The 17,134-nt window shown below is 50.1% G+C and overlaps 1 protein-coding gene across 1 annotated transcript in view; it reads left to right on the forward strand.

Moving 5' to 3' along the window:
* Positions 1 to 17,134, forward strand: part of TIMM17B (translocase of inner mitochondrial membrane 17B) — a 43,417-nt gene that overhangs the window by 14,026 nt on the left and 12,257 nt on the right. Inside the window, exons 2-3 of the mRNA XM_086940365.1 lie at positions 16,279 to 16,378; positions 16,874 to 16,937. Coding sequence (XP_086796491.1) covers positions 16,279 to 16,378; positions 16,874 to 16,937 — 164 coding nt within the window. The remainder of the gene's footprint in view (positions 1 to 16,278; positions 16,379 to 16,873; positions 16,938 to 17,134) is intronic.

Here is a 17,134-nt window from a genome sequence, read left to right on the forward strand (position 1 = left end):
GATGCGCTCGCAGCGACGGCGGCCATTACGGGGTCGCAACAGAACAGTGAACTGGCAGAAACGGACTCGGGCGGGGAAGGTAGCAGAACGGGAGAAGACCTCTCAGAAGCGGAAAGCTCGAAGGAGCCGGTGGTGACCCCCCAGACGTCTGATGGAATATTTTGCGGCTGAGACTGTATTGGGACTTGATCGAGACTTCATGGTAGGGCGGTATCCTGTTGGCGATGAGCGGGTTGCCGGGAGGGGGGGCTGAGCGCACAGTGGGGGATGAAGGCGCGGGGTGCGGGCTCCGCTAGCTGGGGTCGGCGGTAACTCACCCCCCTTGGGCCCTTAAGGCCTACTGTGGTGGAGACCACAGGGTAGGAGAGTGGGAAGTTGGTTCAAGGTTTGGATGGGGGCTGACATTGGGTTCGTAGGCTCTGTCCTGGGGAGTGGGGTTTGGGGTGTTTTTCTGTTCAGGGTATGTTCGGGGGGGGGGGGCAACTGCTTTGGGGGGGATGTGAACCTTTGTTCTTTGGATCGGACTGTTCGATGTTGGTATGGGGACATTACCTAACTTGAAATGCCTGACTTGGAATGTCCGGGGGCTGCGAACTATGGTTAAACGCCACAAAGTACACGCATACCTGGTGCGCAGGGGGGTTCAGATTGCTATGCTACAAGAAACTCATCTGACCAAAAAAGAGTGCGCTGCGTTGAAAAAAAGATGGCGGGGCCAGGTGTTCGGCACCACTTACTCAGCGTATGCCAGGGGAGTGCTGATCTGGGTGAGGGCGGGGATACCATTCCAGGTGCTGAACCAAGTGGTGGACCCTGATGGTCGGTTTGTAGCGGTGGAGGGGAGGCTGTATGGAAGGGACGTGGTTCTCTGCTGTGTGTATGCGCCGAACACTGATCAGGCTCGATACTTTGATGACCTCTCTGGGTCCTTGGCCTCTTTCCTGGCGGGCCCGATAGTGTTAGGGGGGGACTTCAATTCGATCACGGACGTGGCTCTGGATAGCTCCCATCCCCCCCTGGTGGAGTCCCCGGTGCGCAGGTTGGCCATGCACAGGAGGGACTGGCAGGACAGATGGGGGTTGCTGGATGTTTGGCGGGAGCAGCACAGAAACACCAGGGATTATTCCTTTTACTCTGCTCTCCACGATTTGCATGTTAGGATAGATTTGGTGCTCTGCGGTGGGTCCCTAGCCCCATTGATTTCCCATACGGAGTACCTGGCTAGGACCATCTCGGATCATAACCCCCTATTGGTACACATTCAGTGGCAGCGGGAGCGCTCAGCGATACCAACATGGCGGCTCCGGCCGGAGACGCTGGAGGACTCAGTATTCAGCGACGCGGTCCAGCAAGGCATTGACCGCTATTTTGGCGAGAATGAGGGCACGGCCACGAGTAGGTCCACTGAATGGGATGCGATGAAAGTGGTGGTGAGAGGGGTGTGTCTGGGTAGGTTTTCGAATGCTCGTACGACTGTGTTGAATGCACTCATGAAAGCGGAAGAGACTTTGAGGGATCTGGAGCGCCGCAGGCCGGCCAGGCCGGACTTGCAGGCCCAGTTATTGGAAGCGAAGGAAGCGGTCGCCACCGAGACGGAACGTTTGAGGTGTTACGACTACAGGCAGTACGTCATCAGAGCGCATGCAGAGCGGGACAAGGTGGGCACCCTCTTGGCCAGACTTGCTAACCCGTAACTTAGGGGCTGCCCGATCCTTAGCATTAGCAATGCACGGGGGGAGATGGTGTATTCCCAGGCAGCGGTGTTGGAGTGTTTTCGGGTGTACTATCAGGAATTGTATCAGAGTCAGTTGGGTGTGGAGGTCCAGGAAATAGCAGAGTACCTAGGGGCGAGGCAGCTTCCGGTCCTAGACGAGGAGGATGCGAAGGAGCTGGGCGGCCCGATCACGCTCACTGAAATACGGGTGGACATTAAACATATGGCTCGTAATAAAACGCCCGGGGTGGACGGGTTACCAATCGAATTTTATCAACAGTATGTCGATAGCCTGGCCCCCAGGCTCCTGGTGGTGTACACGGAAGCCTGGGTCCATGCGTGAGGCCTTGATTGTACCGCTCCTAAAGCCTGGCAGGGACGCAACGGATGTGAGGTCCTATCGCCCGCTATCCATGCTGACGGTAGACTACAAGATCCTGAGTCGAATTCTAGCCACCAGACTGGCACCACACATGACAGGCCTGGTGCACAGGGATCAGGCCGGGTTTATACCCACGAGGAGCACGGCGCTGAATATTCGCCGCCTGGTGGGAATAATGGACGCCATCTTGGATGGGGACGGGGCCCCAGCGGTCCTGTCCGTGGACATCGAGAAGGCCTTTGATAGCTTAGAATGGAGTTTCCTGGATCAGGGGTGTGGAATTTAATGAAATATTTACTTGTCCAAGGGACAAGTAGCTTCATAAATCTACTTGTCCTGTAACAAAATCCACTTGTCCCTTTGGTGCCACATAGTGCGCCGTAAAATAATGGCAGCCATCTCAATATAGAAGAGCTCTGATAGTAGCCTCTCTGGTTAATGTCAGGCTAATACTATAAAAGGATTTGACTTTTGGGGGGTTTCACCAGCTATTCTCTAATCTTTTCCCATACTGAGAAAGGTTGGAAATTTACTACCCCTGACAACTGCAGAAGTAAAGTTTCTTCCAGGGCTGGGAAAAATGTGGTTCGAGGAAAAGTGAACTTGTAAGCACTCAGATTTCCACTGGGGAACATTCATCTTTGCTCATGCTAAAATGCAATTCACAAATATTTTCTAGAATTACGGTTTCCTGGCCTACTTAAGGAAATTCATGTGAATTCATGAAAAACGTAAATCTGCAATAATATAAGGACATATATCCTGGGTGTACTTTTGTGACTTACTTTAACATTTGAGCCCCTAATTCAATCTGAGTTAACCAAGACTTTTTGTTTTTATTTAAATGCTTTCTCATCCTATCTATAGGCTGGCTTCATTGTGTGTGACAACATTCTGCTCTTTTACAAAGTAGTTTTGTTCAGTACCAGGAATTTCTATGGCAATGAGGCCTTTATGTGACCAAATACTGGCTGTCTAGTAAGAACGTGCTGGCGAACAGCACCACACCTACCTGATAATCCCCAGGTAGAGAAAGGAGCATAGGGCAGGCCAAGTGAGTAACCAGAAAATTGAAATACCCCCCACTTTGATCCAAAGCTCTTATGCCACCAAGCAAGTGAAAAAAGTCACTGGAGTCCTCTCCAGAATTGCTCTGTCTCTTCCATCTAAGCATCCATCCATTCATCCTTTCACCCACTGATATCTAGCATTTCATCTTTACATGGTTATCCATTCATTCTTTCATCCATTAGCCTTTCACCAATATGTTCGTCCATCTGTTGATTTGTCAGTCCATCCGCTCATCAATATCCAAACCTACCCATCCATCTCCAAACCTAACCATTACAGCCATCTGTCCATCCTTTCGCTCATCCATACAGCCACCCATTCCCTCCATCCATCTATCCATCCATCCTTTCACTTATCCATCCATCCTTTCACTCATCCATCCACCCTTTCACTCATCCACCCACCCACCCATCTACCAATCCATCAATCCAATCAATCCATCTTTCCACTCATCCATTTATCCTTTACACTCATCCATCCTTTCGCTCCCTAATCCATACACCCTGTAACCCATCCATCCATTCACATTTTCCTTCATTATAACATCCTTTGTCTATCCACTATCCCCGTCACACAACCATCCCTGTCACTCATTCATCCATGCATTTAGCCAGCAACACTTACACTCACTCATCCTTTCACCCACACATTCATCCATCCTTTCACTCACACCGACCCTTTCACATTATTTTTGAGCCTTTGTCTGTCGAGCTGCAGACAGAAGAGGCCCATCAAGATCTTCACCTCTACAGTAGCTGCTAAAGTGGGGTGTTCACGAAGCCCCTGTTCACACCTATCCTTCCATCTCCAAACCTATCTAGCAAACTCATCAATCCAGCCTTCCTTTCGCTCATCCATCCTTTTGCTCATCCATCCATCCTTTCATCCCACACATCCTCCTTTTCGCTCATATTCATCCACCCTTTCACTCATCCCTCCATCCATCCTTTTGCTCATACATCCATCCTCCTTTTCACTTGTATATCCTTCCACCCTTTCACTTCCTCCATTTATGCTTTAGCTCATCCATCCACCCTTTTACCCCATCCATCTTCCATTTCGCTCATATATCCATCCACCCTTTCACTAATCCCTCCATCCACCCTTTCACTAATCCCTCCATCCACCTTTACACTCAACTATCCACCCATCCATCCACCCTTATTATTATTATTATTATTATTATTGGAGATTTATTAAGCGCCTGGTTACGCCACTGGCGTGTCCCCGCGCTATGGCAAGTGGAGTAGCTGTCCCCCCTCCTCCCAACCAAGCTACCTACTGAAACAAATAAGTTTTAAGTTTTTTCCTAAACTGGGTTTCGGAAGATTCAAGCCGAAGTTCCAGCGGCAGATTATTCCAACATTTGGGGGCAAGGTATCTGAAGGATCTGCCTCCCATGCGGGCTTTAGCAATTCTAGGTACTTTTAGCAGCCCGGTCTGTGAGGACCGAAGGCTGCGTGTAGGCTCGTAGTAAGCTATAAGGCTTTGAAGCGGGAGAGGTGCCTTGCCATTCAGAATACGATGGCAGGTGGCAAGGGCCTTAAACTGCACTCTCCTCTCAATAGGGAGCCAATGGAGCGCTCGCAGGGCTGGCTTGGCAGATGCCCTCCTAGGGAGTCTGAGGACCAGCCGTGCTGCCGCGTTTTGGAGAACCTGCAGACGACCAATGACCCTGCCGATGGCCCCCAGATAAAGTAGATTCCCATAATCAAGTCGGGAGGTGACCAGGGCATGCACCTTCCACCCACCCTTCCACCCAGCTAGGCACCTACCCACCCACGGATTCATCCACCCATCCACCCAGCCACTCAGCCGTCCATCCATTCATCTACTCTATCTCTCACCCATTAATCCCCCTTTCATTCAGCCATCCATCCTTTCACTCATCCATCCACTTTAACCCCATCCATCCACTTCCCCATCCATCCACTCAGCCATCCATCCTTTCACCCTTGCCCATCCATTCTTTCATGCATCCTTCCTTACATCCATCATTTCACTCATTCATGCATCAATCCATCCACCCTTTCACTCCACCCATTCATCCATGCACCTATCCATCCAACCTTTCACTCATTCATACATGCATCTATCCATCCACCTTTTCACTCATTCATCAATGCATCTATTAAACCACCCTATCACTCATCCACCCACCCCTTTCAAAACCATTATGGCCCTTTGTGTGCAGACCTGTAGATCTTCACAGCTGCTGTAGTTGCTATGGAAGTGTGTTCAAAATGCCACTGGTGTATGCACGAAGTGAGATGAGAGGCCTAGTGCAAGGACAGAAATGGGGGTGGCCTTAGGCCTGCATGAAAGCCTCGTGGAGAAACTTATGAGCTTTAATGTAAGCCCTGAATGACTAAGAAAACGAGAGGCCAAGGGGAGCAGGTCCGGGCTGTCAGAGAGGGCGTGTTAGCAGATTCAGGCACCGGGTGAAACAAAGTGTACAGGAAAGGCAAAGTGCAAAGAAGGGGATGCACGAGGTGCATGAGAAGGGAAAGCACTGCTCTTGGGGCCGTATGAGGCCCAAGAGTGGAGCAGAGATTAAAACGCAGGGGTCATAGAGTTCAAGTCGGAGCAAGGGGCCAAGAGGCAGATAAGGCAGCCTCTTTCATGCCAGTGCTGTGAGTGTTCTGGAGCTGCAGAAGCAGATGTTTGTCTCATGCTCAAAGAAAATAAAAGGAACAGGGGCGGGCCAGGGGGCCACACAAGCTTATGGAGCTGGCTGCAACTTTGAGCTCTGCTATATCTCCGTTGTTGTTCTGCTCTGGGGAAATTAAAGTGCAGGCCCCAGCACCATTAAACTGTCTACTCGTCCTTTGGACAAAATGCAAATTAAAACCTCTTGCCCTCCTAAGAAATCTAGATGTCTCGGGCGCCGGGAGATAGGAATTCCCCACCCCTGCTGGATGGAGTGTTGGAGAGGTTCGGCATGGGTGAGGGGTTCCGCCGGTGGACGAGGGTCTTATATGCCTCGGCGACGGCGAGGGTGCGCTTGGGCAGTCTGGTGTCTGCGGCATACCCGGTGGGCAGGGGCACGCGACAGGGGTGCTCCCTTTCCCCCCTATTGTTTGCTCTGGCGATGGAACCTTTGGCGGTTGATGCGAGGTCGGGTGACAAGTACGCGGGGATAGCCACCGGCGGGCAGCAGCATCATATATCGTTGTATGCGGATGACCTACTCCTGTACCTCGACGACACGGCGCGGGCCCTGGAAGGAGCGATGGACCTGCTATCGGAGTTTGGCCGGCTGTCGGGCCTTCAGGTCAACTGGGCGAAGACCTGTGTGTTTCCGCTGAGAGCGGAGTCGCCCAACCCTGATCGCGATCTGGGGGTGGTCTGGGAGCCATCTTGCTTCACCTATCTGGGAGTCCGCATCTATCACGCGACTGCGGATCTATTGGAGGGCAACATTGGTCGGTGCGTCCGGGCACTGAGGGGCAGCATGTCCTTCTGGTCGACCCTCCCGCTGACGGTTCTGGGTAGGATCGCTCTCTTAAAAATGGTGGCGCTCCCCCGCTTCCTGTACTACTTCCGGACGTTGCCTATCTGGATTCCTCAAGGGATCTTTAGAGACCTGAGGACAATGATTATTGGTTTCCTATGGGGGCATGGCCGCCGCAGAGTGGCGCTGAGCACCTTGCTTCGCCCCAAGATTGAAGGGGGCATGGCTGTGCCCGACTTTGAGCTATATTATTTGGCGGCGCAGTTACAGGTCCTTACGCAGAACGTGGCCAGGGTGTTTAGGGGTCCGGAGGAGGACCGAGACCGGGGGATACAACGCCATGTGCTGTCCTATATCGTCATGCAGCAGAGACTTGAGTTGCGGGGCCTCACTATGGAGGAACGGACACTCAGGCTGTGCTGGCAGAGGAGCCTTAGGAGAGCGAAGGCGACGCGGCCTTATGCACCGGAGATCCCGATCGGTATGCTGACGGCCTTGCCACACGGGGGAGATTGGTCACCATTGCTGGATTGGGAGGAGGCGGGCCTACAGGTGGTGGGTGACCTGTACATTGATGGGGCTCTGGTACCATTCGAAGTGCTTCGGGAACAGTTCGGGCTGCCTGACGGGGGTTCCTCCTGCATGCGGCGGTGGTGGCGGCTATACAGAAGCACTGGAAAGGGGGGCTCATGGAACCGACCACGACTATGGCGTGCCAGTATGTGGTAATGGCGGCGGGTACGTTCAAGGCTGTAACATGCCTCCATAACAGGATGTTGAACGAGGGACTGGAACCGCTCCAGGGGCTCAAGGCTAAATGGGAGGAGAGCGTGGGCCGGCCCATCCCAGACACGGTGTGGGGCCACATCTTGCGGCGCACGTGGAAAGGTACGAGAAATGCGCGCTTCCAGCAAGTGCATTTCTATGTGCTCCATAGGGCCTACTTAACCCCCGAAAAAATACGGCGGTACTTCCAGGTGCTGGACGCCCGGTGCCCGCGGTGCTCGTCTCCAGGAGCGGACATGGACCATTTGTTCTGGGGGTGCTCGCACTTGGAGGCCTACTGGGCGGAGGTGGGGGACCTCCTAAACGATGTGACTGACAGGGAGGTGGATTTCGATATGGCGGCATGCTTGTTGCTCTGGTTCCCGCACACCAAACATACCAAGGTGACGAGCAAATTTATTGATCTGGGTCTGATACTGGCGCAAAGGGAAATATCGTGGCATTGGAAGTCCAGGGGTGGGCCGTCACTGCGTAGATGGAAGAATGAATTGCTGCGGTGGTCTGAATGCGAGAGTGTGCTCCGGATGAAGCAGGCTGTTAAGCTTGGAAATGAGAAGGCTTTGGACGCAGCGCGTGCGTGGGAGTTGGTGGTGCAGGCTTTGCGCGATTCTTTGGTGGAGGATGAGGACTGAGGGAATAAGGCCAGTGGACACTGCGGGGCGAACGAAAACAGAATTGTAACTTATACTGTAGTGGATCCATCCAACACGTCGTGACGAGGTATACACCGTTAGCAGTTGCCGGGGGGGGGGGGGGCATCGGGGGGGTAGTTTAGTGGGAGTTTGGGGTGGGTTGGAAGCCAAGTAGCTGGTCGTCTGCTAGGGCGCCCTCGAGTTAAGTAGGCCGGTAGGGTTCCGTGCGGAGTGAGAGATGGCTGGGGGGAGCGGTCAGGCATGATAGGCCCTACAGCGCTCGGGGTAGGTCCCGACATGGACAATGACGCTGATTACACAACTGGAATGGCTGGCGGAGGCAATGTTGAGGGTGGGGGGGTAAAAGCAGATACGTAAAACGACATATCAACCATGGTCCCTATGGGACGCTCACCGTGATGTTTTCCTACTGAGTGGAGTATTATGCCGCCCGGCCTCCGGGATGCGGGCTGAATGGCTGTGTACGATACACGTTTTACTGTTGATCGGGGGGGATGTCACGAGTGGACTGGTTGACTAATTGTATTCTGTGGTTTCTAATTCTGCAATAAAAACAAATTAAAAAAAAAAAAATGTCAGTCAGGAACGCACTGAAGTGGTAAGTCGCAGTGTCGGGCGGTGCTCTATAGATTGATGAGTAATAATCATAGAAGACTTGCAGTATATCAGCTTGTGTGTGGGCAGTGGTGCCCACTAGGTCGACCACTACGGTGATGGGGCGGGCCACTGACTCCTGCCGGTGAGCCAAAAGTCAGCCAGATTTGTCACCTTCTCTGTGAATTTTTACCGCATGGCTGTAAAGTTATAGCGCAACAAATTTTTTAGGAGAGTGCCATAAGCGTATTTTTTTTGTAGAAGATTTATATAGCATGAACTAGACCCGAAGGCATCAGACCGCGTTACATGAGCACCATTTGCGTTAGACAGACGCATAACATTTTTATTAGGTACAAAGATATTAAGTTATTTGCCAGAATCACAGGATGTTGAGCGTCCCTGCCGAGACTCTATCCCAGTTCCCCAGCTTCACGGTCGACCGCTCTAGGCATTGGACCACATCCTCGAGTTGCAGGGCAAGTGTGGGATTGGTATCAGCAGCTTTACTCAAGCCAGCTAGGTTCTGCTCAGCTCTCTTTATGTCCCTCTCCAGGGTCCTGCAGACTCTTGTTATCTGCTAAATACAAGCTCCTTTTGTTACCACCTTTAATGCGTCCCACTCCAGTGTCCTAGAAGAGGCTGTGTTGTGGTTTTCGTACTGTCGGATGTGGTCTCCCTGCTCTTCCAGAACACTGGGTTCTCCAAACAGTCTTGTGGGAGCTTCCACATGAGTGTAAGGGGACCCCATTTGAGATCCATAATGTGTGCGTTGTGATCGGAGACTACTCGTCCCAGGTTGTCATTGTGGTAAACTAGGGGTACCATTGGGGAAGAGCTTAGGAAACAGTTTAGCCGAATGTGTAAATTTTGCGGTAAGAAGTGTGAAGAGTAGAGCCGGGATTCAGGGTATCAGGAGCCACACGCATCCTTAAGTGATCAGTGGGGCTCCCAGCTTTGGATGTGGTCCACCTGCGCATGTGGGGGGAGGGCGAAGCATGGGGGGGATGGGACCTATCCAGCGCCAGGTCAGGCATGTAGTTGTAGTCCCCACTCCACATCCATGGTAATGTGGTCTTATGGGCGAGTGCAGTGAAGAGGGTATCCCGGAAGGTCCCCTGTTCTGTGTTGGGTGGGTAGATGCTCTCGACGCGTAGCAGTCGGCCATCTAAATGGCCTTCAAGGAGTGCATAGCAGCCTTCCCTATTGATGGTTGTTTGTTTCCTGAAGGGAACGCCAGGGCACACCCACACCAGAGCGCCCCACGCACACACTGGGTAGGTGGTGACGCAAATTAGGCCTCTCCAACACCTGCGCAGGTGGTCTTGTTCACCTGCCATGACAAGGGTCTCCTGCTGCAAAAAGCTAATTGGTGCCTGCTGATGCTTGTTATAAGAGTAGACTGCGTAGCGCTTTCTGGCGGTGTGCAGGCCTCGGGTGTTCAAGGTGAGGAAACGGAAATCAGCTGAGGAGGCTATAGTGATGTGTGGGTGGTGTGAGCACCAGGTGTGGGGTGGCTACCCCGAGGCAGTGATGCAGCACCACCCCACCTGCGCCCAAGGAACCACAAGGAGCCACTCGCCAGGTTAGTGCAAGAGTAGGGGCAGAAGTGTTTAAAGAGAACTGTCCCAACTTGGGAATTTAAAGTATCCCAATACTGGGGTCGTACCACAACCGGTAGTATGCCCAAACAAGGCATGTTTGCTGCGCCCTAGTGCATTGTGAGTGGGAGACTTGTAAGTGTGTAGGTGTGTAGCCATATTACCCTTTGAGGGTCCAGGGACAAAGCATGCCCGTGTCGCTGGTTGGCCGCCGACAGTTCTGGCGTCTGATGTCGGTGTGTTGTGTGAGGCGAGTGCCACGACGGAGACTCTGAGTGGAGAGGGGAACTAATGTGCAGCATGGGGTGCTCGATTGCAGTGTACCAGTGAAGGGGACCTCTGCTTCGGTTGTGGCATGCATAATACTGGATAGGAATAGCAAGTCAATGACATTCTGTAATCTGCCATGGGGTACCAAGGGTACAATGTTCATATAAGATTATCAGATGTCTGTGGTGTCACTAGTGGGGGGGAGTATGTGAGTCTTTGGACTGCGGAGCGTTGTCTTTGGAGGAGAAAATGTGTGGGCTGAGAAACGGAAGTCCTTCTGTTTTGCAATAATCCATCCTTCTGGTCCCCCTCTTGGTGGGCGCATGCTTTAGAAACTCTTCCGCCCGCCTCCAGAAAGTTAAATAATGTAGGAGTGCTTTTTGATGATAATTCACTTTTTCAGATCAAATCAATCAGGTCACTACTTCGTGTTTCTATATTTTAAGAATATTGAAGAAAATCTTCCCTTGTATTCCATCTGATCTGCAGAAAACAATGATAGTTGCTCTGGTACCATCACAAATTGATTTTTGCAATGCTCTTAATTTGCAACTGCAGTTTCTGAATAAGCTTCAACCTCTTCAAAATGCAGCTGTTCGCCTTCTTCCCAGTATTTCTAGGTTTCAGTCTGCATCCCAGGCCTTAAAAAAGCTGCACTGGCCTCCTGTAAAGGCCCTCTGCATAGACCACACGGCCTTGCATAGCTGTGGACCTGAATATATCAAACTTAGATTCAAGTTCTATGTCCCCAGTAGAAAACTGTGCTCCCTATCTATCAGGTTGTTGATACCTAATGTGAAAGGGGCAACTTGGGATGGTAGAATTTTTTTATTTTATTTTTTTAGCACTAATAAACTGTGGAATAGTCTCCCTTGTATATTAGAATTCTGACTAACCATATGTATTTAGGAAAGCGAGCTTGAAAACCTGGTTGTTTTCAAAATAAAATCTTAGTAGGGGTTACTGTTCATCCATGGCCGCTTCAGAGCCAAGACTCCAATGGGCATTGGCTCTCTTTATAAAACCTTAATTCATATACCTTTGCTTACTTTCTGGAAATAATGCACATTTTATGGCGAATCGTGGGAAAATATGTACTGTTCTCTATTCACTATTTCTGAAGGGGGCAAAGATAGAGAGAATGCCAAAAAATCCACATAAATATTTGTGACATCATGCATTTAAGCCAAACAAGCAATTAAGCAAAAGGCAGCAAACTGCAATTGCTGGCTTTTAGGTCCCACTTGATGGCACAGCTTAGCTAGATGTAGTGTTATCAACCTAAAAAACAGCTACCAGGAGTGTTTCACAGAGGGGCTTTGAATGCACCCTCATGTTGGTAGCCAAAAGTACATGTTTTGATTGGGCAGAAGCTGTGCTTCCAGAAATAAAGTTTCCCCTCAAGGCAGCTGGGGTTACTTTGTTTATTTATCTAGGTGCTTGAGCCAGTAGCCGTATTGCTGCTTGTGCTTCAACTTTCAGGGCCACACACATGAATATGTAATGCTGTTCAAGTGTCTTGGGTAACTAGATAATTTACAGTGTTTGATTTTCTCTGGTGGAAGCAGTTAGGTTATGAGGATTGTATTGCACGTCCCTTTCCATAATTAATTTTAGACTTCAGAGTGCAGTTTTGTGTGTGAGAGCAGTGGGGGATGCCCATGTGGGCTTTCACTAAAAAGACCGCTTGTATTGCACTTTTTGGCTTGTGGCAAAGCTTATATGCGATACAGCAGGACTGAGTTAGTTATGGTTAGGGCTAAATCGAACTAGTGTTTGGGATGGCAGAGTTAAGAGGAGCGTCGAACAGAGGGGTTCGGGGGTGGGGGGGATTCTGGGTAGTTTCTAGGGGTAGGGGTGCGTGTTAGGTTTTAAAGGGTGGGAGGGGTTCGGGTAGTTTTTTTGGGGGTGGGAGGGGTTCATGTTAGTTTTTTGGGGGGTGGGAGGGGTTTGTGTTAGTTTTTAAGGGATGGGAGCGGTTAGTGTTAGTTTTTAGGGGGTGGTAAACTTAGCCACAGATAGGTGTTTACCAAGCAAGCTTTTACCATGAAAAATCATGGTAAAGGGATGTGTGGTAAAGCAATTAGTGGTTAAGACGTGGTCGTTGTAGAGACCGTGTTGTTAAAGTAGGCGTTGTTTAGGAACTAGTTGTTCCGTCATACAACCCAGTCCAGTAGTTGGCTATGTCTTTGAGTCTGCAGAGTGGTCCTTGAGGAGGGAAAGGACTGTGGTGTGTTTTCAGGAGTCTGGGTGATTGAGTCATTCAGGGTCTCGGTGTGATGGCTACGCTGATGGGGTCCAGCCCTTTGATGAAGTCTTGGTGAGGACAGTGGCTTAAAAGTGCTCCAGAGTGTCTGGACTGCATGGCCGTTGTAGTTACGAGTGGTGATAGTGAACCAGGTGTTCTGGATGTTGGTTGAAAAGGGTGAAGGTTTGAGATGGGCAGAAGCGCTTTAAAGGTATGCTGTGTGTATGAAGGGAAGTTTCCTTTCACATACCCCTCTTCCCTCAATACCACTGAAGGCCCGACCCCATGTCTGACAGCAACTAGCCTGGATGCGGCAAAAGAGGCTGTGTGGTTGCGGTGTTTAGAGCCCAACCATAAATGTTCTCTCCAGTAGTGTACTTTAAATCTATGTGGGTTTATATGAAGAGAAGTGTCTTTTTGCATACACCTCCTCCCTGCGTACCACTGAAGTCCAGACTCCACGTTTAACTGTAACTAGCTTGGGATCTATGCCGCAAACATTTGACTTTGTCTGGGTTTCTCGTGAGTAGTTTTAAGGCCCGACTGTGCAATGTCCTCTCTGGTGGTGTTTATTAAATCAGTGCATGTTTATAGGAAGGGACGTTTCCGTTCACATACCCCTCTTCCCCCATGTTGGAATTGGGGGTCTCTGGTTGGCACAGGTAGGTACTTGTGACAAGCAGGAACCCTCTCCTCTAGTCAGGACAAGGGGATTACCCTCTTAAAATAACCCCTGCTCACCCTCTAGGTAGCTTGGCGCGAGCAGTCAAGGCTTATTTCAGAGGCGTTGTAGGTTAAGCATTTGTGACCACATACAGTAACTCAGTGACAACACTACAAATGGACACCACACAAGTTGTATATCAAAATAGTTGGCTTTTACATAAAGACTTGGCACAAGACCAAATAAAGACAAAAATAATCCACAATACTGTCAGCAATAAAGAGTTCTGTTAAAATGCTTGTCTTAGAGTTCTGTGCGCTTCGTACCCTTTGTCCGGCTCTCACAGTGATGAAAATACCCCAAAGAGTCTAACCAGCGCAACGGACGCTCCGGTCCGATGCGTACAAAAATGTGGTGCGAGCCGTACACAGTACCTTTTCGTGGTGAGTCCGTCACGGACGATGCGTTGCAAAAAGAAAGCGTTGCACAGTGCGTTGTCCTCCAGTCACAGTGCGAGCTACGGCTCGTTGACGTCGCCTGTGCGGGTCGTTGAATTCAGTTGCGTTGATTGTGGTGGACGGTGCTTGGTGCGGTCAGCTTACGTTGCGGCGTACGAGCTGTACTTCGGGAGCTGGCAGTCTTTGAAAGCGGTGCGAGTCGGGTAGTGCGATGCCTACCCAACTCCGTGCTATCCTCGGACTCTACCTCAGCAGTGGTGTACGTGTCGTCCCGACCTGTGTGAGTCCATGCGTGAAGCGTTGTACGTTGCGGTGCCTTCCAGTCACGGTGCGAGCTACGGCTCATTGGCGTCGTGGATACGAGTCTTTTTTGGGCGCAGAGCTTGCATTGATCGAGGCGGGGATGCTTGGTAAGGTGCGTTCAGGATACGATTCGATCGTACGAGGCGTACACAGCTCCCGGCCTCTGTAGATACTGAAAACAGCGTTTCCTGCAGCGATTTGCGAAGCGGGTGAAGTCCACTGGTCTTGGGACTTCGTTCAGGGGGCAAGCTCTCTTCCAAGCCCTTGGAGATCTTTTGGCACAAGTTGAAAATAAAGTCTTTCAGTCTTTCTCCTCTCCTTCAGCAGCAAGGCAACCACTGCAGGCCAATCCCCCAGGTCAGGGACAGTATTTCTCCTTCAGCTTTCCCAGTTCCTTCTTTTCAGGCAGAGGTTTCTTCTTGTCAAATCTGGATCTAATTTCTTGGGAGCGGGTCCCAATACTTATACCCCTAAATCCTTTGTTCCTCTGGAGTAGAGGGGCCTTTGCCCAGCCCAAACCAGTACTTGAGCATTTTGTTGACATGACTCTGACTTTCCATTCAGGGAGCAGGCTTGAGACATCAGACACTCCACAGGAGGTGGAGCCAGCATTGTGGTGGAGAGGCACAGTCCTATTCAGAGCCCAGGTGCACTCCTCCCACCCATCTAGATGTAAATCTCTCTATTCACCACCAGGCTACCTAGCCCTGCCCTCCAGACTTCTTCAGCCCTGTCACTCACAGAAACCAGACAGCAGATACACATCCTAGCAGAGGCGGGCTGAAATGGTAAGGCAAGCAAATACCTAGTTTCTAAAAGTGGTATTTGCAAACACAGAATATTAAAATGAACTTTACTAAAAGATGTATTTTATTATTCTGAGTTCAGGCATACTTAACTCGAATTTCTACCATGTTCCCTGAGTCTGTTAGGATTATAGAATGTAACAATTCTAACAGCCCATGCTGGCCTATGAGAACAGGTAGCCTTGCAATAGTGAAAAACGAAAATGGCTGTAATTGACTATTAGGACATGCCACACACATCAGGGCTTGTCCTACCATATACTTACAATGCACACTGCCCTTGGGCCTACCATAGGGGTGACAAACATGAAGGTAAGGGAAGGTTTAGGGACTGGCAAGTGTGGGCACTTGCCCAGTCAGCATGACCGTACCAGACTGCAAGCAGGCTCTGCAATGGCAGACCTTAGATATATTTTTACAAGGCTGCTTTTGTGATTGGCACAACTAGTGCTGCGAGCCCACCAGCAGCATTTGGATTTACCCGCCTCGGGCACTCCTGGTGCACTGTACTAGGGTCTGACAGTAAACCAAATAAGCCAATCATGGAATACAATCAATATAGGAATTTACACCGCGAGCACTTGCACGGTGGCACTGGTTGGCAGTGGCACAGTGCTCTGAGCATCTAACGCCAGCAAAAACATGAGGCACAGCAACAAAAATTGGAAGGGAGATCCACGCCAAGGTGCCAGGTCTAACACCCCAGTACCACTGAAGTCCAGACTCCACATTTAACAGTAACTTGCCTGGGATCTATGCTGCAAACACTTGACCGTGTCTGGGTTGCTGTGCAAGAGATCGGCTCGCGAGCAGTATTTAGGACCTGACCGTGGAATGCTCCTTCCATTGTTCTTCTCTGGGTCAGGATTGGTAGTCATTCTCTAATATGTTAACCCTCCTGTCTAATGCTCACTTGTACGAATTCTTGAAACAGGAGGCTGTCTGTCCTTTGTGCAAAGTGGCATCTGTTCCTTCAAGACCATATGCCGAAACTTCTTATTGGGGATGCACACGGGGCAGCACAAGCATTTGTGTGTATGTTACTGTGTCTGCTGCAAATATTTCACTGTTCTCAGGTAAGTTGACCTCATTGTTAACATCTGACCATGTCAAGGTAGCGGTCTTTCCTATAAATATTTTACCTTCTGTACATGGCGATATTGCACGCTGTACGCATTTTACCTAGACTAAGTTGCAGTCATTCTTGCTTTAAATATTTGCCTGTATCGAGGTCGTGGACTTTGATGGTTCATGTTGTTCATTGTCCTCTACAGCCCATGGAGGATTGTGGATGACTGTGGCGGGGCCTTCACCATGGGCATCATCGGAGGTGGTATCTTCCAAGCAGTAAAAGGCTTCCGGAATGCTCCAGTGGTAAGTAATCTTCAATTTCAGCTTATTGCTGTCACATCTTGGCGGTTCACTGCCAGGTTCCTGTTTCCATGGGGTGCACTTGAAAGGACTGAGGTGCATTGGCATTTTATGTGATCACTCAGTGGGTTGATCACTGGCTGCAGATGTCTGGATGTTACTTACAGCACACATGTTCAGTTCTAATCAGACCAGATTGAGCTTTTCATTCTTTCATGGATTATAAAAGGAGCTCTATTCAGTTGCATCATTAAGGAATATTATTTAAGACACCTAGAGACAATTTGGTTTGTGCTATGCAGGGTTTAAATTTGCAATAGCATTATTAGAATTGGTCGATATTCTGCAACATCAAGAGTTGCTGTACATCAGGGATGAAATGTGTTGTAGAGCTGTGCATTTTAGGTAAGCGTTGTCCGTGCTTTCATTGAAGAAAACAAATGCTCCGTTCCCTGTTCCTTCTAAGATCTGTTTTCTCTATTTTTATCTAATGTTTAGGGTGTGCGGCATCGTTTCAAAGGCAGCATGAACGCCATCCGGATCCGTGCACCACAGATTGGAGGTGAGGGGTGGCTGGGTTATTGGTGGCTGGAGATAAGGAGAAACTTTTTCCTTGGTGAATCGAGTTTACGGACTGCTGGGATAGTGCTGTTTTGTAGGATAGTTTTCTCGTAGCCTTTTGGGCTTTTGACTACTGGGGCAGTTTGACTAGTAGTGACGGCCTATGAGAGATTGATGGGCTGGTGGTGGCGGCGGGGT

Source organism: Lissotriton vulgaris, chromosome 10 (genome assembly GCF_964263255.1).
Source record: "Lissotriton vulgaris chromosome 10, aLisVul1.2, whole genome shotgun sequence".
In the NCBI taxonomy this organism is placed as follows: domain Eukaryota; kingdom Metazoa; phylum Chordata; class Amphibia; order Caudata; family Salamandridae; genus Lissotriton; species Lissotriton vulgaris.